At 41.8% G+C, this 24,830-nt stretch overlaps 1 protein-coding gene across 1 annotated transcript; it reads left to right on the top strand.

The window, feature by feature from the left end:
* The first annotated feature begins 762 nt into the window (after positions 1 to 762).
* Positions 763 to 16,370, top strand: LOC135537408 (noelin-3-like). The gene is made up of 4 exons (XM_064963578.1): positions 763 to 909; positions 2,336 to 2,555; positions 14,890 to 14,996; positions 15,693 to 16,370. The coding sequence occupies exons 1-4, from the start codon at positions 763 to 765 to the stop codon at positions 16,368 to 16,370; spliced, it is 1,152 nt and encodes a 383-aa protein (XP_064819650.1).
* The last annotated feature ends 8,460 nt before the right edge of the window (positions 16,371 to 24,830 follow it).

The following is a 24,830-nucleotide window of genomic DNA, read 5'->3' as shown; positions in this document are numbered from 1 at the left end:
CACCTCAGATTTAATTATTTGTATACTGGGATATTTTCATTGCAAACAAGACACACCGATTTGGTATTGGAGAAACATGAGTAGATTAACTCATAGGCCTCCTATCTCTCTGTCCATTCTTAGCCTGTAATTTCGTTAATTTGTATGGAATAAAAACAATATCCCCGCTAAAATCCAGTAGAATTGCATGAAATTATAAAATACAATTTTTTTCTCGGACCTGCAAATACGATGATAGATTCATGCAATGTTTTTACTACAAAGTAGATATTTCCACCCCTACTTTTGTCCACGGTGGTCTGCGAACCCAGAACCTTTTAGAACCGCAGCCCTATGCGCTATAAAACATTTTTGCCTTGTAATGAGTACAGGACGAACAACAGTTTCTAAAACGACATATCTCAGGCTCTGTTCTGTCCAAGAAGTGAGGGTAAATGGTTGACATGTTATCCTCTATGCAGTTTGTTTTACTTTTTTAAATTTTGGGTATAGGAGGGGCTCACTGTTTGTTTTTAAGTGTTCAAGGAGAGTTTAGGTAAAATATATTTTGCTGAAGGTATGGCCATCCATTTCTTATTTCAGAGAGGTCTGATTTTCTCCATGTAACCCTCATTATAAATATTGTTCCCTTGAAGGAAAAAGGAAAACGTTAACAGTGGTGCTTCATCTGGTGTGGGGGGGGGCAGAATAATCATGCTCCTCTTCCTCTCCTTTGGTGCCGACTAACCATGGTCTTCCATTCTTGTCCCGTAGGTCCAGAACATGTCCCAGTCCATTGAGGTACTGAACCTGCGGACTCAGAGAGACTTCCAGTACATCATGAGGATGGAGGGCCAGTTCAAAGGGCTAAGGTCAAAGTTCAGACAGGTAGAGGCCGACGGGAAGACACAGGTCAACAGAAACTTCCAGGTGTGAAAAATACAGATTTGTTTCTGGTTGTTATATGGTTCTGACCTCGCTTTAAGCAGAACATGACCTTATTATAACGTCTTTAACCAGAGCATTACATTATAGGAATTTAGCAGACACTCTTATCCAGAACGACTACCACGAACTATTAGGGTTAAGCGCCTTGCTCGGGGACACATCGACAGATTTTCACCTAGTCAGGTTTATCACGTTCATGGTGTGACCCAGATGCAGACAGTGTTGAAGAAACAAATGTTTATTCCTTAAACAGGGACAGGCAAACGACAGGTCAGGGTCAGGGCAGGGGTCAATGATCCAGACAGGGTGTAAGGGTCCAGAACAACAGGCAGTCTCAGGGTCAGGTCAGGCAGGGGTCAATGATCCAGACAGGGTGTAAGGGTCCAGAACGACAGGCAGTCTCAGGGTCAGGGTCAGGGTCAGGGCTGGCAGGGGTCAATGATCCAGACAGGGTGTAAGGGTCCAGAACAACAGGCAGTCTCAGGGTCAGGTCAGGCAGGGGTCAATGATCCAGACAGAGTGTAAGGGTCCAGAACAACAGGCAGTCTCAGGGTCAGGGTCAGGGTCAGGGTCAGGGCAGGGCAGGGGTCAATAATCCAGACAGGGTGTAAGGGTCCAGAACAACAGGCAGTCTCAGGGTCAGGGTCAGGGTCAGGGCAGGGCAGGGGTCAATAATCCAGACAGGGTGTAAGGGTCCAGAACAACAGGCAGTCTCAGGGTCAGGGTCAGGGTCAGTCTCATGGTCAGGGTCATGGCAGGGGTCAATAATCCAGACAGGGTGTAAGGGTCCAGAACAACAGGCAGTCTCAGGGCCAGGGTCAGGGTCAGTCTCAGGGTCAGTCTCATGGTCAGGGTCAGGGTCAGGGTAGGGGTCAATAATCCAGACAGGTGGGGTAAGGGTCCAGAATGACAGGCAGTCTCAGGGTCAGGGTCAGGGCAGGGGTCAATAATCCAGACAGGGTGTAAGGGTCCAGAACAACAGACAGTCTCAGGGTCAGGGTCAGGGCAGGGGTCAATAATCCAGACAGGGTGTAAGGGTCCAGAACGACAGGCAGTCTCAGGGTCAGGGCAGGCAGGAGCAGGGAAACAAACGCTGGTAGGTTCTACAAAAAAAAAAACTGGCAACATACAAACAGAGAACACAGGTATAAATACACAGGGGATAATGGGGAAGATGGGCAACACCTGGAGGGGGGTGGAGACAATCACAAAGACAGGGGAAACAGATCAGGGCGTGACACGGTTACTATCCCAATGAGCTTACCTGCCGCCAGGCTACCTTACTATAACATCTTTAGGAAGAACATGACCTTATTATAATGTCTTTTTAACAAAAATGTCATTAAATTCGAAACAAATCGAACTGAACTGAATCAAACTAAAAACGGTGTATCCCCCTCTCCTCCAGGAGTTGAAGGGTAAGATGGATGCCCTACAGCCTCTGATCCCGGTGTTGGAACAGTACAAGACAGACGCCCAGCTCGTCGTCCAGTTTAAGCAGGAGATCAGGAACTTGTCTATGGTGCTCACAGCCATCCAGGAGGAGATAGGAGCCTACGACTCTGAGGAACTACAACACAGGGTTCTGAGTCTGGAGGGCAGGCTACGCAACTGCAGGAGCAGACTCAGTGAGTCACATACCGATGCATTTAGGCACACTCGCGCGCGCACACACACACAAATCGAATCAAATGTTATTTGTCACATGCGCCAAATTACAACAGGTGTAGACATTACTTTACCGCTAAACGCTTACTGGGGAGCCATTTCCCAACCATGCTAAAAAGTAAGAAACATTTGCTCAATTTAAAAAAAAAAGGAAATAATCACACAATAAAATGTTTTAAAAAAATAACGAGGCTGTATACAAGGCCAAGAACCCAAGTCAATGTCCATGAGGTTGTGGTAGTTGAGGTACTATGTACATACTGTATATACACACAGGCAGGAACCGGAGAGGAGCAAACTCAGGGAATTACACACAGACATGCACGCTTGTACCCATAACCATATGAATATACAATATTATAGATATATATACAGTACATATCATAGAAATATACAGTATTATACAAATATACAGTTACATACCATGTGAATATACAGTATTATAGATATATACAGTACATATCATAGAAATATACAGTATTATACAAATATACAGTTACATATCATAGAAATATACAGTATTATACAAATATACAGCTACATATCATAGAAATATACAGTATTATACAAATATGCAGTTACATATCATAGAAATATACAGTATTATACAAATATACAGTTACATACCATAGAAATATACAGTATTATAAAAATATACAAATATACAGTATTATACAAATATACAGTACATATCATAGAAATATACAGTATTATACAAATATACCAATATACATACCATATGAATATACAGTATTATACAAATATACAGTTACATACCATGGGAATATACAGTATTATAGATATATACAGTACATATCATAGAAATATACAGTATTATACAAATATACCAATATACAGTATTATACAAATATACAGTACATATCATAGAAATATACAGTATTATACAAATATACATACCAAATGAATATATAGTATTATACAAATATACAGTTACATATCATATAAATATAAAGTATTATACAAATATACAGTATTATACAAATATACCAATATAAATACCATATGAATATACAGTATTATACAAATATACAGTTACATACCATGGGAATATACAGTATTATAGATATATACAGTACATATCATAGAAATATACAGTATTATACAAATATACCAATATACATACCATATGAATACACAGTATTATACAAATATACAGTACATATCATAGAAATATACAGTATTATACAAATATACAGTACATATCATAGAAATATACAGTATTATACAAATATACAGTATTATACAAATATACATACCATATGAATATATAGTATTATACAAATATACAGTTACATATCATATAAATATAAAGTATTATACAAATATACAGTATTATACAAATATACCAATATAAATACCATATGAATATACAGTATTATACAAATATACAGTTACATACCATGGGAATATACAGTATTATAGATATATACAGTACATATCATAGAAATATACAGTATTATACAAATAAACCAATATACATACCATATGAATAAACAGTATTATACAAATATACAGTACATATCATAGAAATATACAGTATTATACAAATATACAGTACATATCATAGAAATATACAGTATTATACAAATATACAGTATTATACAAATATACCAATATACATACCATATGAATATACAGTATTATACAAATATACAGTTACATACCATAGAAATATACAGTATTATACAAATATACAGTATTATACAAATATACATACCATATGAATATATAGTATTATACAAATATACAGTTACATATCATATAAATATAAAGTATTATACAAATATACAGTATTATACAAATATACCAATATAAATATCATATGAATATACAGTATTATACAAATATACAGTTACATACCATGGGAATATACAGTATTATAGATATATACAGTACATATCATAGAAATATACAGTATTATACAAATATACCAATATACATACCATATGAATATACAGTATTATACAAATATACAGTACATATCATAGAAATATACAGTATTATACAAATATACAGTACATATCATAGAAATATACAGTATTATACAAATATACAGTATTATACAAATATACATACCATATGAATATATAGTATTATACAAATATACAGTTACATATCATAGAAATATAAAGTATTATACAAATATACAGTATTATACAAATATACCAATATAAATACCATATGAATATACAGTATTAGACAAATATACAGTTACATACCATGGGAATATACAGTATTATACAAATATATACATATACCATTACATACCATAGACATATACCATTACATATCATAGACATATACCATCACATACCATAGACATATACAGGACTTATCATAGACATATACAGGACTTATCATAGACATATACAGGACTTATCATAGACATATACAGGACTTATCATGGACATATACAGGACTTATCATAGACATATACCATCACATACCATAGACATATACAGGACTTATCATAGACATATACAGGACTTATCATAGACATATACCATTACATACTATAGACATATACAGGACTTATCATAGACATATACCATTACATACTATAGACATATACAGGACTTATCATAGACATATACAGGACTTATCATAGACATATACCATTACATACTATAGACATATACAGGACTTATCATAGACATATACAGGACTTATCATAGACATATACAGGACTTATCATAGACATATACCATCACATACCATAGACATATACAGGACTTATCATAGACATATACCATTACATACCATAGACATATACAGGACTTATCATAGACATATACAGGACTTATCATAGACATATACAGGACTTATCATAGACATATACAGGACTTATCATAGACATATACCATTACATACTATAGACATATACAGGACTTATCATAGACATATACAGGACTTATCATAGACATATACCATTACATACTATAGACATATACAGGACTTATCATAGACATATACAGGACTTATCATAGACATATACCATCACATACCATAGACATATACAGGACTTATCATAGACATATACCATTACATACCATAGACATATACAGGACTTATCATAGACATATGCAAGACTTATCATAGACATATACAAGACTTATCATAGACATATAGCATGACATACTATAGACATATACAGGACTTATCATAGACATATACAGGACTTATCATAGACATATACAGGACTTATCATAGACATATACAGGACTTATCATAGACATATACCATCACATACCATAGACATATACAGGACTTATCATAGACATATACCATTACATACAATAGACATATACAGGACTTATCATAGACATATACAGGACTTATCATAGACATATACCATTACATACTATAGACATATACAGGACTTATCATAGACATATACCATTACATACCATAGACATATACATGACTTATCATAGACATATACCATTACATACCATAGACATATACAGGACTTATCATAGACATATACCATTACATACTATAGACATATACAGGACTTATCATAGACATATTCAGGACTTATCATAGACATATACCATTACATACTACAGAAATATACAGGACTTATCATAGACATATACAGGACTTATCATAGACATATACAGGACTTATCATAGACATATACAGGACTTATCATAGACATATACCATTACATACCATAGACATATACAGGACTTATCATAGACATATACCATTACATACCATAGACATATACAGGACTTATCATAGACATATACCATTACATACCATAGACATATACAGGACTTATCATAGACATATACAGGACTTATCATAGACATATACCATTACATACTATAGACATATACAGGACTTATCATAGACATATTCAGGACTTATCATAGACATATACCATTACATACTATAGAAATATACAGGACTTATCATAGACATATACAGGACTTATCATAGACATATACAGGACTTATCATAGACATATACAGGACTTATCATAGACATATACCATCACATACCATAGAAATATACAGGACTTATCATAGACATATACCATTACATACAATAGACATATACAGGACTTATCATAGACATATACAGGACTTATCATAGACATATACCATTACATACTATAGACATATACAGGACTTATCATAGACATATACAGGACTTATCATAGACATATACAGGACTTATCATAGACATATACAGGACTTATCATAGACATATACAGGACTTATCATAGACATATACCATCACATACCATAGACATATACAGGACTTATCATAGACATATACAGGACTTATCATAGACATATACCATTACATACTATAGACATATACAGGACTTATCATATACATATACAGGACTTATCATAGACATATACAGGACTTATCATAGACATATACAGGACTTATCATAGACATGTACAGGACTTATCATAGACATATACCATTACATACAATAGACATATACAGGACTTATCATAGACATATACAGGACTTATCATAGACATATACCATTACATACCATAGACATATACAGGACTTATCATAGACATATGCAAGACTTATCATAGACATATACAAGACTTATCATAGACATATAGCATGACATACTATAGACATATACAGGACTTATCATAGACATATACAGGACTTATCATAGACATATACAGGGCTTATCATAGACATATACCATCACATACCATAGACATATACAGGACTTATCATAGACATATACCATTACATACAATAGACATATACAGGACTTATCATAGACATATACCATTACATACTATAGACATATACAGGACTTATCATAGACATATACAGGACTTATCATAGACATATAGCATGACATACTATAGACATATACAGGACTTATCATAGACATATACAGGACTTATCATAGACATAAACCATTACATACTATAGACATATACAGGACTTATCATAGACATATACAGGACTTATCATAGACATATACAGGACGTATCATAGACATATACCATCACATACCATAGACATATACAGGACTTATCATAGACATATACAGGACTTATCATAGACATATACAGGACTTATCATAGACATATACCATTACATACCATAGACATATACAGGACTTATCATAGACATATACCATTACATACCATAGACATATACAGGACTTATCATAGACATTTACACTACATACAGTGGCCTTGAGAAGGTATTCACACCCTTTGACTCTTCCACATGTTGTTGTTACAGCCTGAATTTAACAATGATTTATATATATATATATACACACACACACACACACATATATATTTATATATATACACATATACACACACATACATATATACACATATACATACATATATATTGTCATGTAGAGTAGGCCAGAAGGCTAAACTGGATAACCTAACCTCTATCAAAATAAAAAGATGGCGGAACCGCAAAAGTTCTTCTGTGCATAGGTGTTTATTTACAAGTGATTCCGGAACAAAAAACAACAGTACTGCCATCAACGTCTACCTTATGGGACAGCTTAAAAACAATGCTGCCCCATCCACAGCTCAATCCAAACTGCCTCTTCATGACTGAAAGAGAGGCTCCTTTTGTAGGGCTAGCCCCTCCCCTCAGAACAATTAACCCTAATTAATTAATCAATTAACAATACAAACCTACATTTTCCATGAACTAAACATACTAAAGGATATACATTGCAACACGGTTTTAAACAATATCACAACATAACATTTACAACATTACATCACTACTGACAATATCTTTCAATATGCCCATATGCATTAATGAGCCATTTGGGACAGGCACTATAAAGCCAACCCAATTCCCTTAGCTCGGGTCCTTTTCCAGCATACCCGGAAGCTACAGAGATGGAGAGAGAGGAACAGAACAAACAAACAATGCGCTCATCCACAACATTGATAAGTATAATAATTATTGTATCTCTCAAATATGAACATTGACAAGTGTGAAATGCATGCACCAAGACAGAAGTTAATTTGTGTTTCGACCCACATTGTTAACTTATCTTATAATGGCGCAGGGAGGCGTGATGAATATGTGTGTGCGTTAAAGAACCAAATGCTGCCCGCGGCCAGTGACGGACTTCTACGTCACATATATATATATATATATATATATATATATATATATATATTTGTTACTGGCCTACACACAATACTCCATAATGTCAAAGTAAAATTATGTTTTTTGAAATGTTTACTAATTGATTCTAAAATGAAAAGCTGAAATGTCTTAAGTCAATAAGTATTCAAGCCCTTAGTCAAGTCTAAATAAATTCAGGAGTAAACATTTCATTAACAAGTCACACACGTTTCATGGACTCGTTCTGTGCAATAATAGTGTTTAAATATGATTTTTGATATCTGTACCCCCACACATACAATTATCTGTAAGGTCCTTCAGTCGAGCAGTGAATTTCAAACACAGATTCAACTACAAAAACCTGGGAGGCTTTCCAATGCCTCACAAAGAAGGGCACCTATTGGTAGATGAGTAAAATATCCCTTTGAGCCTTGTGAAGATATTAATTAATATGGTGTATCAATACACCCAGTCACTACAAAGATACATGCGTCCTTCCCAGGCATAGTACACGAAAAGATGTTTAAAAGTAAGGTTTAAATGTATTGTAAAAAAATATAGAATACAGTTGAAGTCGGAAGTTTACATACACCTTAGCCAAATACATTTTCACATTTCCTGACATTTAATCCTAGTAAACATTCCCTGTCTTTGGTCAGTTAGGACCACCACATTATTTTGAGAATATGAAATGTCAGAACAATAGTAGAGAGAATGATTTATTTCAGCTTTTATTTCTTTCATCACATTCCCAGTGGGTCAGAAATTACATACACTTAATTAGTATTTGGTAGCATTGCCTTTAAATTGTTTAACTTGGGTCAAACGTTTCGGGTAGCCTTACACAACCTTGGATGATTTTTGGCCCATTCCTCCTGACAGAGCTGGTGTAACTGAGTCAGGTTTGTAGGCCTCCTTTCTCGCACACGCTTTTTCAGTTCTGCCCATAGATGCTTTATAGGATTGAGGTCAGGTCTTTGTGATGGCCACTCCAATACCTTGACTTTACCTTGACTTTGGAAGTTTGCTTGGGATCATTGTTAATTTGGAAGACACATTTGCGACCATGCTTAAACTTCCTGACTGATGTCTTGAGATGTTGCTTCAATACATCCACATAATTTTCCTTCCTCATGACGCCATCGATTTTGTGAAGTGCACAAGACCCCCTGCAGCAAAGCACACCCACAACATGACGCTGCTACCCCCGTGCTTCACGGTTGGGATGGTGATCTTCAGCTTGCAAGTTTCCCCTTTTTCCTCCAAACATAAAGATGGTCATTATGGCCAAACAGTTATATTTTTGTTTCATCAGACCAGAGGACATTTCTCCAAAAAGTACGATCTTTGTCCCCATGTGCAGTTGCAAACCGTAGTCTGGCTTTTTTATGGCGGTTTTGGAGCAGTGGCTTCTTCCTTGCTGAGCAGCCTTTCAGGTTATGTCGATATAGGACTCATTTTACTGTGGATATAGATACTTTTGTACCTGTTTCCACAAGGCATCTTCACAAGGTTCTTTGCTGTTGTTCTGGGATTGTTTTGCACTTTTCGCACCAAAGTACATTCATCTCTAGGAGACAGAACGCATCTCCTGCCTGAGCGGTATGACGGCTGCGTGGTCCCATGGTGTTTATACTTGCGTACTATTGTTTGTACAGATGAACGTGGTACCTTCAGGCGTTTGGAAATTGCTCCCAAGGATGAATCAGACTTGTGGAGGTCTACAGATTTTTTTCTGAGGTCTTGGCTGATTTCTTTTGATTTTCCCATAATGTCAAGCAAAGAGGCACTGAGTTTGCAGGTGGGCCTTGAAATACATCCATGATGTCAGTTAGCCTATCAGAACGTTCTAAAGCCCTGACATAATTTTCTGGAATTTTCCAAGCTGTTTAAAGGCACAGTCAACTTAGTGTATGTCAATTTCTGACGCACTGGAATTGTGATACAGTGAATTACAAGTGAAATAATCTGTCTGTAAACAATTGTTGGAATAATTACTTGTATCATGCACAAAGTAGATGTCCTAACCGACTTGCCAAAACTATAGTTTGTTAACAATACATTTGTGAAGTGGTTGAAAAAATAGTTTTAATGACTTCATCCTAAGTGTACGTGAACTTTCGACTGTACATTTGGAGGTCTGTGGGGCCACTGGGGACTGTGACTGTCCCTTTTATTTAAAGTTTTCTAGTTTTATCATCCTAAACTAAGCAGAGTCTTACCTGTTACTGGAAATGTAGCAAGGAAACTATCGTTGATAAGTTTGTGACCTATTCTAGTGTATCGTATAAACTCATTAGTGAGATGGAACTGTGTGTCCTAGAATGCATCGCAAATGACACCTTAGTCCCCTATACAGAGCAACGTGGGCCCATAAGCCTCTGGTCTAATGTAGTGTCACAATAAAATACCACTTCCAAAGAACCCCCAGTAGCACAACGTCGGATCTAACCTGCCTGGCAACAGTCGGTTGTCCCTCGCTCCTAGTTCTCTGGACCTGCCTGGCAACAGTCGGTTGTCCCTTGCTCCTAGTTCTCTGGACCTGCCTGGCAACAGTCGGTTGTCCCTTGCTCCTAGTTCTCTGGACCTGCCTGGCAACAGTCGGTTGTCCCTTCCTAGTTCTCTGGACCTAGTTCCCTCTCCTAGACCTGCCTGGCAACAGTCGGTTGTCCTCGCTCCTAGTTCTCTGGACCTGCCTGGCAACAGTCGGTCGTCCCTCGCTCCTAGTTCTCTGGACCTGCCTGGCAACAGTCGGTTGTCCCTCGCTCCTAGTTCTCTGGACCTGCCCGGCAACAGTCGGTTGTCCCTCTCCTGCCCGGCAACAGTTCTCTGTTCTCTGACCTGCCTGGCAACAGTCGGTTGTCCCTCGCTCCTAGTTCTCTGGACCTGCCTGGCAACAGTCGGTTGTCCCTCGTTCTCTGGACCTGCCCGGCAACAGTCGGTCCCTCTGTTCTCTGACCTGCCTGGCAACAGTCGGTTGTCCCTCGCTCCTAGTTCTCTGGACCTGCCCGGCAACAGTCGGTTGTCCCTCGCTCCTAGTTCTCTGGACCTGCCCGGCAACAGTCGGTTGTCCCTCGCTCCTAGTTCTCTGACCTGCCCGGCAACAGTCGGTTGTCCCTCGCTCCTAGTTCTCTGGACCTGCCCGGCAACAGTCGGTTGTCCCTCGCTCCTAGTTCTCTGGACCTGCCTGGCAACAGTCGGTTGTCCCTCGCTCCTAGTTCTCTGGACCTGCCCGGCAACAGTCGGTTGTCCCTCGCTCCTAGTTCTCTGGACCTGCCTGGCAACAGTCGGTTGTCCCTCACTCCTAGTTCTCTGGACCTGCCCGGCAACAGTCGGTTGTCCCTCGCTCCTAGTTCTCTGGACCTGCCCGGCAACAGTCGGTTGTCCCTCACTCCTAGTTCTCTGGACCTGCCCGGCAACAGTCGGTTGTCCCTCGCTCCTAGTTCTCTGGACCTGCCCGGCAACAGTCGGTTGTCCCTCACTCCTAGTTCTCTGGACCTGCCCGGCAACAGTCGGTTGTCCCTCGCTCCTAGTTCTCTGGACCTGCCTGGCAACAGTCGGTTGTCCCTCGCTCCTAGTTCTCTGGACCTGCCCGGCAACAGTCGGTTGTCCCTCGCTCCTAGTTCTCTGGACCTGCCCGGCAACAGTCGGTTGTCCCTCGCTCCTAGTTCTCTGGACCTGCCTGGCAACAGTCGGTTGTCCCTCGCTCCTAGTTCTCTGGACCTGCCTGGCAACAGTCGGTTGTCCCTCGCTCCTAGTTCTCTGGACCTGCCTGGCAACAGTCGGTTGTCCCTCGCTCCTAGTTCTCTGGACCTGCCCGGCAACAGTCGGTTGTCCCTCGCTCCTAGTTCTCTGGACCTGCCCGGCAACAGTCGGTTGTCCCTCGCTCCCTAGTTCTCTGACCTGCCCGGCAACAGTCGGGTTGTCCCCCGGCCCTAGTTCTCTGACCTGCCCGGCAACAGTCGGTTGTCCTCGCCTCCTAGTTCTCTGGACCTGATAGATACCGCACAACCACACCACCGGGTTAGTTTACAGCTAGGGATTGCATCAGCTAGGGATTGCATCAGCTAGGGATTGCATCAGCTAGGGATTGCATCAGCTAGGGATTGCATCAGCTAGGGACTGCATCAGCTATGACTGCATCAGCTAGGGACTGCATCAGCTATGACTGCATCAGCTATGACTGCATCAGCTAGGGACTGCATCAGCTAGGGACTGCATCAGCTAGGGACTGCATCAGCTAGGGACTGCATCAGCTAGGGACTGCATCAGCTAGGGACTGCATCAGCTAGGGACTGCATCAGCTCGGGACTGCATCAGCTCGGGACTGCATCAGCTCGGGACTGCATCAGCTAGGGACTGCATCAGCTAGGGACTGCATCAGCTAGGGACTGCATCCGCTAGGGACTGCATCCGCTAGAGACTGCATCTCAACGTCCGCGATGAGGGCATTTTTCAGTGGGTTATGCTTATAGCCTAGTGTCTATGCCCCCTCACTCCTGTTCCATACGGCACTGTCGTCTAGTCCAGAGCTTCCACCATAGACACTATAAGGGTACATTTTTTCCTGTTTGGCTCTACCCAGAATCACCCCTCCTCGTGATCGATACACTTAGTAACTATAATCTAGTCTCAGATTTAATTACTCCAGATCCCAATCGATATATTAACCAGATGGTTTAAATCCTCAATCAATCAAATGAATTTAGGAACCTAGAGTAAAACGTCACGTACTTGTATGACTCTTTGATGACACGGGGTTTCAGAACAATAAATCAGGTTTATTCCAAATCCCAGAAACGGGAAAAAAAAAAGTTTTTAAAGCAATTATGAACAACTTTTAACCAATCAGCATTCAGTTAGACCCACCGGTTGTATGACAAGGCAATAAATCACCAATAAAGATACCTCCAGCATCCTTTTCTAACTCCCCATTAGACTACCAATGCAATGTTTTGTATCTATGACAATAGATAAGAGAAGAACCGCATTTACAAGAAGATACGGTCTCAAACCTCTACAACTATTAAGTGGGTTTTTTTGGTCTCCCCCCTCAGGTTGATCAGTCCTTCAGTTGTTGATGAAACTCTAATGGCTACTTAAAGACTCTAATCAATAAGGTAGTCTTGAGGATTCCTTCTAGAACTTTACTTTAACACTTGATAATAACAATATAAATGTAATAAATATCAACGTGTGTGTGTATGTATATATATATAAGCTAGAAATCTACAGCTATCTTCTTGTTCAGGTAACAGGTTCTTCAAGCGAGCCAAAGATGCCAATCCTTAAGCCCAGTGAGGAATGTGTGGTTATCGCCCCTTGCGTTTATGACTCCTCCCCTTACCCTATGTTTTTCTAAACCAAACCTTCCTCCTGCCCCAGGCTTAGGCGAGTCGGGACGCAACTGGCCTCCAACCTTTTCTGCAAAACAATATCACAGAGCCTCTTATTCTGAGAATATGAAAGAAAAAAAAGGGTGCCATTTTTATTTCATCCATTATTTAACTTGGCAAGTCGGTTTTAAGAACAAATTCTTATTTTCAATGACGGCCTAGGAACAGTGGGTTTAACTGCCTTGTTCAGGGGTAGAACGACAGATTTATACCTTGTCAGCTCGGGGGTTTTGAACTTGCAACCTTTCGGTTGCTAGTCCAACACTCTAACTACTAGGCTACCCTGCCGCCTCTACACTCTAACCACTAGGCCACCCTGCCGCCTCTACACTCTAACCACTAAGCTACCCTGCCGCCTCTACACTCTAACCACTAGGCTACCCTGCCGCCTCTACACTCTAACCACTAGGCTACCCTGCCGCCTCTACACTCTAACCACTAGGCTACCCTGCCGCCTCTACACTCTAACCACTAGGCCACCCTGCCGCCTCTACACTCTAACCACTAGGCTACCCTGCAGCCTCTACACTCTAACCACTAGGCTACCCTGCCGCCTCTACACTCTAACCACTAGGCTACCCTGCCGCCTCTACACTCTAACCACTAGGCTACCCTGCCGCTATTTGGGACTCAGTCCTAGTAACATAATAACAGATCCGGGTGATTGTTCCATTGGTGAGAGTTAATAAACTGTTAAGAGCCACAGTCAGGGGTGGATATATCTATCTGAGTACTGTGGGGTGTGTGTTGTGTGCGTGAACAGCCTGTGGTAAACTGATGAAGATCGCTGCACCGGAGACGGTGAAGACCTCTGGGACACGGTTTGGAGCCTGGATGACAGATCCACAGGCCTCCCCTACAAACAATAGGGTGAGGAGTGGGGGGAGGAGTGAGGGATGAGGGATGAGGGGAGGGAGGGGTGGGTGGGGGAGGGTTGAAGGCGGGGTTGAGGAGAGGGAGGGGGAGTGAGGGATGAGGGAGGGAGGGAGGGATGAGGGATGGGAGGGAGGGATGGATGAGGGGAGGGAGGGATGGATGAGGGGAGGGAGGGATGGATGAGGGACTGGAGAGAGGGATGAGGGGAGGGAGGGATAAGGGGAGGGAGGGATGGATGAGGAGGGAATGAAGGGTTAGATGAGGGTACATGTGTATTTGACGACAGCAAATGTGAACAATCTTACTCCTGTAGAACTACTGATAGACATGACATTCTATTAGTCAGTTGCTCATCAGAACCTAGAGCCGCGTGTGCTAGAGCTGGAGCGAAAGTATCTACAACCCAGTGACTCTCCAAGAGGAGGGGAGGCCACCAGTGGTCTAACTACATCATAATGTACTGCTGCATCCAGTGATGGAAAGGCATTTCAGAGAGCCAAAAAAGCATTTCCGACAGACAAAAAAGCATTTCAGACAGACAAAAAAGCATTTCAGACAGACAAAAAAGCATTTTACACCAAAGAGTTTGTGGCAACGTTCTACCTCTTCTACTATGTTTTTCTACCTGTAGATAAAAGGTTTTAAATTAAACCTTTAAATTATTAATGATGGTATTGTGTTCTAACCCAGGTCTGGTACATGGATAGCTACACCAACAACAAGATCGTCAAAGAGTACAAGTCCATAGCAGACTTTGTTTCCGGGGTCGAGTCTCGAACCTACAACCTGCCGTTCAAGTGGGCCGGAACCAACCATGTGGTGCACAATGGCTCTCTGTACTACAACAAGGTCCAGAGCAACATCGTGGTGTGTTACCGTTTCGAGACGGGGCGGGTTGTAACCCAGAGAGCCTTGGAGAACGCCGGGTTCCACAATGTCTACCCTTACACCTGGGGAGGCTTCTCCGACATAGACCTCATGGCCGACGAGCTGGGTCTGTGGGCCGTCTACGCCACCAATCAGAACGCAGGAAACATCGTCATCAGCCAGCTCAACCCGGAGACACTACAAATCCTCGGAACATGGAACACGGAATATTCCAAACGGAACGCGGGGGAGTCCTTTATGATCTGCGGAACACTCTACATCACCAACTCTCACCTGACTGGCGCTAAGGTTTACTACTCATACTCCACCAAGACATCCAGCTATGAGTACACAGACATCCCCTTCCATAACCAGTACTTCCACATGTCCATGTTGGGTTACAACGCCAGGGACCGGGCTCTGTACGGCTGGAACAATGGACACCAGGTTCTGTTCAACATCACGTTGTTCCACATCATCAAGACAGAGGATGATTCCTGAGGAGGAAGAACTGATAGGATCTCAGAGGAACCCACTGGAACACTGACTAACATTCCTGGTGTTCCGGTGTTCTGGTGTTCCGCCAGTCATTGTTGGAGTTCTATTGTTGTGTCTTGTTTTCTTTTCAAATTCCTAATGCAAGGCTTAACATTGATAGTTGCCTGGATGGCCAGGGTATCGAAGACTTTGGCCTGCAAACTCTGGAAAAACTGGATAAAGTCTCAGCACACTTCCTGTCGAATGCAAATGTATTGTAATAGTAGTTTGGCCTCCAAAAAGCATGACAAACTCTCAGCTGCTCTACACTGGACCCTGTAAGTCTGAAACCATGAGGTATTTGGTGTAGGGTTAGTCCATTTTAATTCAAGCTTGTCAATTCAGGAAGTAAACTGAAATTACTATTGAATAATTTAAAAAAAAGCCATCTACTTTTGATAATATCTCAATAAACTGAAAAGGTGTAAAAGTTTTGGAATTGTACATTTAAAACACTTCCTGAATTGACTGACTTCAATTCCAATTGAACCCAACCCTGATTGGGTGGTTTTGGGTAACATGCCTCTGATTGGGTGGTCTTGGGTATCATGCCTCTGTAGCTTTTGTATCCGTAGCAACAGTATCAATAGGAGTATGCTTTTATTCAGTCTGTTCTGTGAGCCCATAACAGGTGTCCTGAATGTCCTCATAGCATCTAGAACTCTCTATGGCTTTCATCCCAAATGTCACCCTAGAACTCTGGTCAAAAGTAGTGCACTATATAGGGAATAGGGTGCCATCTGAGACAGCATTATATAGGGAATAAGGTGCCATCTGAGACTGCACTATATAGGGAATAGACGGTTATCCTGATAGCATCTATAACTCTGTCTGTGGGACTCTGTCAGCAACCATCTCACTCTCTCCCATTGTGACTCGCATAATTATTACTGTTGTAAAATACAGCACAAAACTCATTCCACGGAGGGCCTGGTGTCTGTGTCCTTTCAATTAAGACCTGGACAACCAGGTGACGTGAGAACCCACGCTGGAGATGAGAAGCAGGTAGTTGAACATTTTAATGAACGGACAAGTGACTGAACAGGGACAGCGTCAGAACAGGAGGAACAAAACGACATGACGACAATAATGCTGAAGCCGGGAACAACCTCGGGAACAGACATATACAGGGAAGGTAATGAAAGCAGGTGATTGAGTCCAGGTGAGTCCAATGAAGAGCTGATGCGCGTGACGAGGGAAACAGGTGTGCGTAATGATGGTGGCAGGAGTACATAGTGTTGGGCAGCCTGGCGCCCTTGAGTGCCAGGGGGGAGAGGGGGCGCAGACGTGACAGTACCACCCCCCATCCCCCCCGCCCAGGGCCACCGGCGTCCCACCTGGATTGGAAATGACATTCACAAATCTAACTGCCTGTAGCTCAGGACCTGAGGCAAGGATATGCATATTCTTGGCACCATTTGAAAGGAAACACTTTGAAGATTGTGGAAATGTGAAATTAATGTAGGAGAATGTAACACATTAGATATGGTAAAATATAATACAAGGAAAAAAACAACCGTTCTTTTGTATTTGTTTTGTACAATCATCTTTGATATGCAAGAGAAAGGCCATAATGTATTTTTCCAGCCCCGGTGCAATTTCAATTTTGACCAGTAGATGGTACCAGTGTATGTGCAACATTTTAGACTGATCCAATGAATCATTGTATTTCTGTTCCAAATTTTGTATCAAGACTGCCCAAATGTGCCTAATTAGTTTATTCATAACTTTTCATGTTCAAAATTGTGCACTCTCCTCAAACAATAGCATGGTATTATTTCACTGTAATAGCTACTGTAACTTGGACAGTGCAATTAGATGAACAAGAATTTAAGCTTTCTGCCAATATCAGATATGTCTATGTCCTGGGAAATGTTCTTGTTACTTACAACCTCATGCTAATTGCATTAGCCTACGTGAGCTCAACCGTCCCAGGACACCGATCCCAAAGAAGTTTAATCATCGTGTGCGTGTGTTAATTAGCCGTAATTCGGGGTATAATAAAAAAACTATTACACATTCCTGCGCCTGTCTCCCGAATCTCTTCATACCAGTGAGTTAACTGAACCTCAGATTGCAGCCCAAATAAATGCTTCACAGACTTCAAGTAACAGACACATTTCAACATCAACTGTCCTAAGGAGAATCAGGCCTTCATGGTTGAATTGCTGCAAAGAAACCACTACTAAAGGACACCAATAATAAGAAGAGACTTGCTTGGGCTGAGAAATTTGAGCAATGGACATTAGACCGGTGGAAATCTGTCCTTTGGTCTGATGAGTTCAAATTTGAGATTTTTGGTTCCAACTGCCGTGGCTTTGTGAGTCGCAGAGTAGGTGAATGGATGATCTCTGCGTGTGTGGTTCCCACCGTGAAGCATGGAGGAGGAGGTGTGATGGTGCTTTGCTGGTAACACTGTGGTGACACTGTTAGTGATTTATTTAGAATTCAAGGCACACTTAACCAGCATGGCTACCACAGCATTCTGCAGTGATACGCCATCCCATCTGGTTTGCGCATAGTGGGACTATAATTAGTTTTTCAGCAGGATAATGACCCAACACACCTCCAGGCTGTGTAAGGGCTATTTGACCAAGAAGGAGAATGATGGAGTGCTGCATCAGATGACCTGGCCTCCACAATCACCCAACCTCAACCCAATTGTTACGAATCCCTTTTGGCCCGACAGTCTAGGGGGGATGGTAATGAGACTCGTAACATAACTCATGCAAATTATTATTGTGACAAAGGAAAAGTGTGAACGAAATAAGCACGACAACTGAAATCTACCGTCAAACTCTAGGTTTATTTATAAACACACGGTAATGGGGGGAGCAGGAAAAGGGGCTGGGCTGGACCCAAGGAAAGAAACAATAAGTATTCAAAAACACCCCTAAGCTAGACTAGCCTACTTTAACAACAGCTAACTAACTAACCAAAAATACAGTGGGTGGTCCGCCCAGTTCTAACTAGTGTATTTAACAAAGTTCACCTACGGGTAGTGTATGCCCATGGGCGACTTGTCTTGGTTTCCCCCTTTTCCACCAGCAATCAAACACAAACACCATAACCAAAAACAATACTCACAGGTGATGACAAAGTGCTATGAGGTGCTTAAACAAAAGAGAGGTTACGACACAAAGCGAGAGTGAAACACAGAGACCTACAGACATGGCATTTACAGAGAGATTGAGCTGAGCTGAGCTGAGCTGGGCTGGGCTCTAGAACAAACAAATGGGGTTTTTAAACCATGGGGAAGGAACTGTGATAGGTCAGGAAATTGGAGGAGGTGTGTCTTCTGATTGATGATTGGTTGTTGACTGATTGGGGAGTGATGATTTTCACCTGTGAGGGGAGAAGGAGAGAAAAGAAACACACACACAGGATACACACACACACAGGATAACTGTATCCGTAACACCAATTGAGATGGTTTTTGATAAGTTGGACCACAGAGTGAAGGAAAAGCAGCCAACAAGTACTCAGCATATGTGGGAACCCCTTCAAGACTGTTGGAAAAGCATTCCAGGTGAAGCTGGTTGAGAGAATGCCAAGCGTGTGCAAAGCTGTCATCAAGGCAAAGGGTGGCTACTTTGAAGAATCTCAAATATAAAATCTATTTTGATTTGTTTAACAATTTCTTGGTTACTACATATTTCCAAGTGTGTTATTTCATAGTTTTGATGTCTTCACTATTATTCTACAATGTAGAAAATAGTAAAAATAAAGAAAAGCCCTTGAATGAGTAGGTGTGTCCAAACCTTTGACTGGTACTGTATATATATATACAAAAGTATGTGACTTCTTCAGCCACACCCATTGCTGACAGGTGTATAAAAATCGATCACACAGTCTTGCTATCTCCATAGACAAACATTGGCGGTAGAATGGCTCGTACTGAAGAGCTCAGTGACTTTCAACCTGGTACCGTCAACAAGTCATTTTTGTCACATTTCTGCCCAGGTAAACTTGTAAGTGCTGTTATTGTGAAATGGAAACATCTAGGGGCAACAACTCCTCAGCCGTGAAGTGGTAGAGGCCACCCAACCTCACAGAACGGGACTGAAGATTGTAGCCGGTAAAACAACATCTGCAACACTCCCTACCGAGTTCCAAACTGCCTCTGGAAGCAACGTCAGCACAAGAACAGTTTGTCAGGGGCTCCATGAAATGGGTTTCCATGGCTGAGCAGTCGCACACAAGCCTAAGATCACCATGCGCAATGAGAAGCGTCGGCTGGTGTGGTGTAAAATTGGCCGCCATTGGACTCTGGAGCAGTGGAAACACGTTCTCCGGAGTGATGAGTCATGCTTCACCATCTGGCAGTTCAACAGTGTCTAAGAAGCACGTGTTATTCTCAGCTCTCTATTGGTTGTACAGCCTATACAGGTTTTGTACAGTCATGGTATTTCTGACACCTACTGTGTTTTGGGTGAGCATTGGATTGCATTCAATCACTAAAGACAAGACAACATTGCCATATATATATATTTTTTTTTAACTGCTTCTTCTTCTCTGCTATTCTAAAACAGGCTTGCTCTACAGTTGAGAACACCAAGTAGACAATGTACTGGTGTTGCCCTCTAGTGGTCAATTATTAAACTGTCTTTGACTGTGAACGTACAGTACAGCACTTTAAATTGAGCCAATCAATAGATGTGATTGATGTCTTACTAATGAGTCTCCATAATGTCCCCGGAGGAAATCTACGCACCAAATGGCACCCTATTCACCATATAGTGCACTACTTTTGACTAGTACCCTATAGGCCCCATGGTCCCTGGTCAAAAGTAGTGTACTATTAAGGGAATAGGGAGCTAATCTGGCAAAGACCTGGTCAGGAAACAGCTGATCTGTTGCTCTGGTCTGACTTCTGATGGACACCTGATTTAAATGTGCCTCAGTCAGTATCAAGGTGGCTGTGATTGTGTATAGCACCTCTATCAGAGCATGGATCCATTTGAGGTTGTACAGTCCAGAACCTCTTGCGGAGAGAGCATGGGTCCATGTATCTGGTTATAGTGTCAGAACCTCTTGCGGAGAGAGCATGGGTCCATTTATCTAGATGGTTATAGTGTCAGAACCTCTTGCGGAGAGAGCATGGGTCCATTTATCTAGATGGTTATAGTGTCAGAACCTCTTGCGTTTAGAGCATGGGTCCATGTATCTGGTTATAGTGTCAGAACCTCTTGCGGAGAGAGCATGGGTCCATGTATCTGGTTATAGTGTCAGAACCTCTTGCGGAGAGAGCATGGGTCCATTTATCTAGATGGTTATAGTGTCAGATCCTCTTGCGGAGAGAGCATGGGTCCATTTATCTAGATGGTTATAGTGTCAGAACCTCTTGCTGAGAGAGCATGGGTCCATTTATCTAGATGGTTATAGTGTCAGAACCTCTTGCGGAGAGAGCATGGGTCCATGTATCTAGATGGTTATAGTGTCAGATCCTCTTGCGGAGAGAGCGTGGGTCCATGTATCTAGATGGTTATAGTGTCAGATCCTCTTGCGGGACTTTGAGGAGATGCGTGACTGGAGGGACTGTTCGGGTTCAGACACAGACGGAGAGGAACGGGAGGCTGACGCCAGGCTTGTTTCAGATTCAGACATTGAGGAGCTGTTGAGAAGATCATTGAGGGGACAGGGGAGAAAGGACAGGGCGCTGAGCAGAATTGCTTTCTTCGAGGTAAGAGTAATTCATTAGACTTTTGATATTAGATATTTGAACGCAAAGGAAAGGTGCATGAATTAAGAAGCTTTAAGGAGTGAACTGAAGAGTTGCTGAATTCAATTTCCTCTTCACCTCACTTATACACTGAGTGTACAAAACATTATGAACACCTGCTTGACCAGGTGAATCCAGGTGAAAACTATGATGCCTTTATTGATCCACTTCAATCAGATTAGATGAAGAAGAGGAGACGGGTTAACCCCTAAGGTTGATGATGACCCCCCCCACAGAAATCAAATTAGCATAATAAAAACATCCCCATCAAAATCGGTCAGTTTAATCTGGAGATATGTGGGGGGGGGGGTTGATGTGTCTCAGGCCACCGGATCCGCCTATGTCTCACTTCTGCTTCTGTGGTGAAAGGTGACAGAGCTATAGAGCTATGTTTGTCAGACCACGAGGCATCTCGAAAATCAAGTCTGTAAAGTCCGAAAGGTTTGGCCTAAAAACGATGACCCCCCCTCGATGGAAAGATGAGACTCACAAACAAGCGTGGGACTCATCTGAAGTTGTTACAGCTGATCTGCCAACATCTGTCTGTAGCGTCCAAACAGTTCGGTCTACACACTAAAGACCCCTCTGTGTAAAGGTGAGACTCCCACGAAGAAGTACATGTCGGTTGTATTTCCTCTAGGTCGCCCTCACATGCTGAAGGTCCCCCGGTGCAAGTTGAACAAAATGAAAGGAAGTACAATATATATGGATACTGTTTAGTGCCAAAAATAAGGAGTTAAATACATGAGAAGAAAAAAAATGCTAACAAATCTTTCCTGGTCGTTCCTATATGTCTCAGACATCAGACAGACACTTCCGAACAAACTTCCTTTAGATTTTCTTTGGGGGACGGGGGGGACTGGGACTATCTGTTGTTCCATGTTGTGAATCTGTTATTCAATATGTTTGTGTGAGCTAATAGCAATAAGGCTAAATAAAAAAAATTATCAAATCATTTTTGTATATATATATATATATTTTTTTTTTACACTTCAAGGGGTCTTAAAATTCAAAATCAAAAAGTAAAATGGTCCTAGGTATGCCCCTCTTAAAACAATTCCATATTAAGCCTTGAGACAATTGAGACGTGGATTATATATGTGTGCAAAATCCTAAAGTTCCTTTGAACAGGGTATGGTAGTCGGTGCCAGGCGCACCTGTTTGTGTCCAGGACTGCTGTGCTGCTGGGGTTTTCACACTAAACAGTTTCCCGTGTGTATTAAAGAATAGTCCACCACCCAAAGGACATTCAGTCAACTTGACACAACTGTGTGGAAGCATTGGAGTTAACATGGACCGGCATCCCTAAGGAACACCTTGTCGAGTCCATGCCCCGATTAACTGAGGCTGTTCTGAGGGCAAACGTTTTGTACACTCAGTATATGTAAATGCAGACTGCACAAACAAGTACAAACAATGTAGGACTACTGTGATTTAGATGATGCTTCTGTCCAGTACAGGTGGTGAAAGATACTGTATGCCAGTAATGTTACATTTCAGACTTCACTATGGTTGAAACACTGAAACCTCAACACTGAAAAGCTCCTATGCTGTTTGCCAGGGACATGCTTCTACAGTAGCACCATGCTGTTAGCCAGGGAATGCTACTAGAGTAGCACCATGCTGTTAGCCAGGGACATGCTTATACTGTAGAACCATGTTGTTAGCCAGGGACATGCTTCTACAGTAGCACCATGCTGTTAGCCAGGGACATGCTACTAGAGGAGCACCATGCTGTTAGCCAGGGAATGCTACTAGAGTAGCACCATGCTGTTAGCCAGGGACATGCTACTAGAGTAGCACCATGCTGTTAGCCAGGGACATCCTTCTACTGTAGAACCATGCTGTTAGCCAGGGACATGCTACTAGAGTAGCACCATGCTGTTAGCCAGGGACATGCTACTAGAGTAGCACCATGCTGTTAGCCAGGGAATGCTACTAGAGTAGCGCCATGCTGTTAGCCAGGGACATGCTACTAGAGTAGCACCATGCTGTTAGCCAGGGACATCCTTCTACTGTAGAACCATGCTGTTAGCCAGGGAATGCTACTAGAGTAGCACCATGCTGTTAGCCAGGGACATGCTACTAGAGTAGCACCATGCTGTTAGCCAGGGAATGCTACTAGAGTAGCGCCATGCTGTTAGCCAGGGACATGCTACTAGAGTAGCACCATGCTGTTAGCCAGGGACATGCTTATACTGTAGAACCATGTTGTTAGTCAGGGACATGCTACTAGAGTAGCACCATGCTGTTAGCCTGGGACATGCTACTAGAGTAGCACCATGCTGTTTGCCAGGGACATGCTACTACAGTAGCACCATGCTGTTAGCCAGGGAATGCTACTATAGTAGCACCATGCTATTAATCAGGGACATGCTACTACAGTAGCACCATGCTATTAACCAGGGACATGCTACTACAGTAGCACCATGCTGTTAGTCAGGGACATGCTACTACAGTAGCACCATGCTATTAACCAGGGACATGCTACTACAGTAGCACCATGCTGTTAGCCAGGGACATGCTACTCCAACTGCCTCCCAAATGTCAGCCTATCCCTTATGGGCCCTCATCGAAAGTATTGCACTTTCTAGGGGATCGGGTGCCATTTTGTGACTCGGCCCTGATGTCACCGTGTCAGAATGTAGCAAGGGGACGCCAGGACGTTCTATCAGATTCCATATCATGTTTAGACTAGTCAG

This window comes from Oncorhynchus masou, unplaced genomic scaffold (assembly GCF_036934945.1).
Source record: "Oncorhynchus masou masou isolate Uvic2021 unplaced genomic scaffold, UVic_Omas_1.1 unplaced_scaffold_768, whole genome shotgun sequence".
In the NCBI taxonomy this organism is placed as follows: Eukaryota; Metazoa; Chordata; class Actinopteri; order Salmoniformes; family Salmonidae; genus Oncorhynchus; species Oncorhynchus masou.
This window is presented reverse-complemented; position numbering and strand designations above follow the sequence as displayed.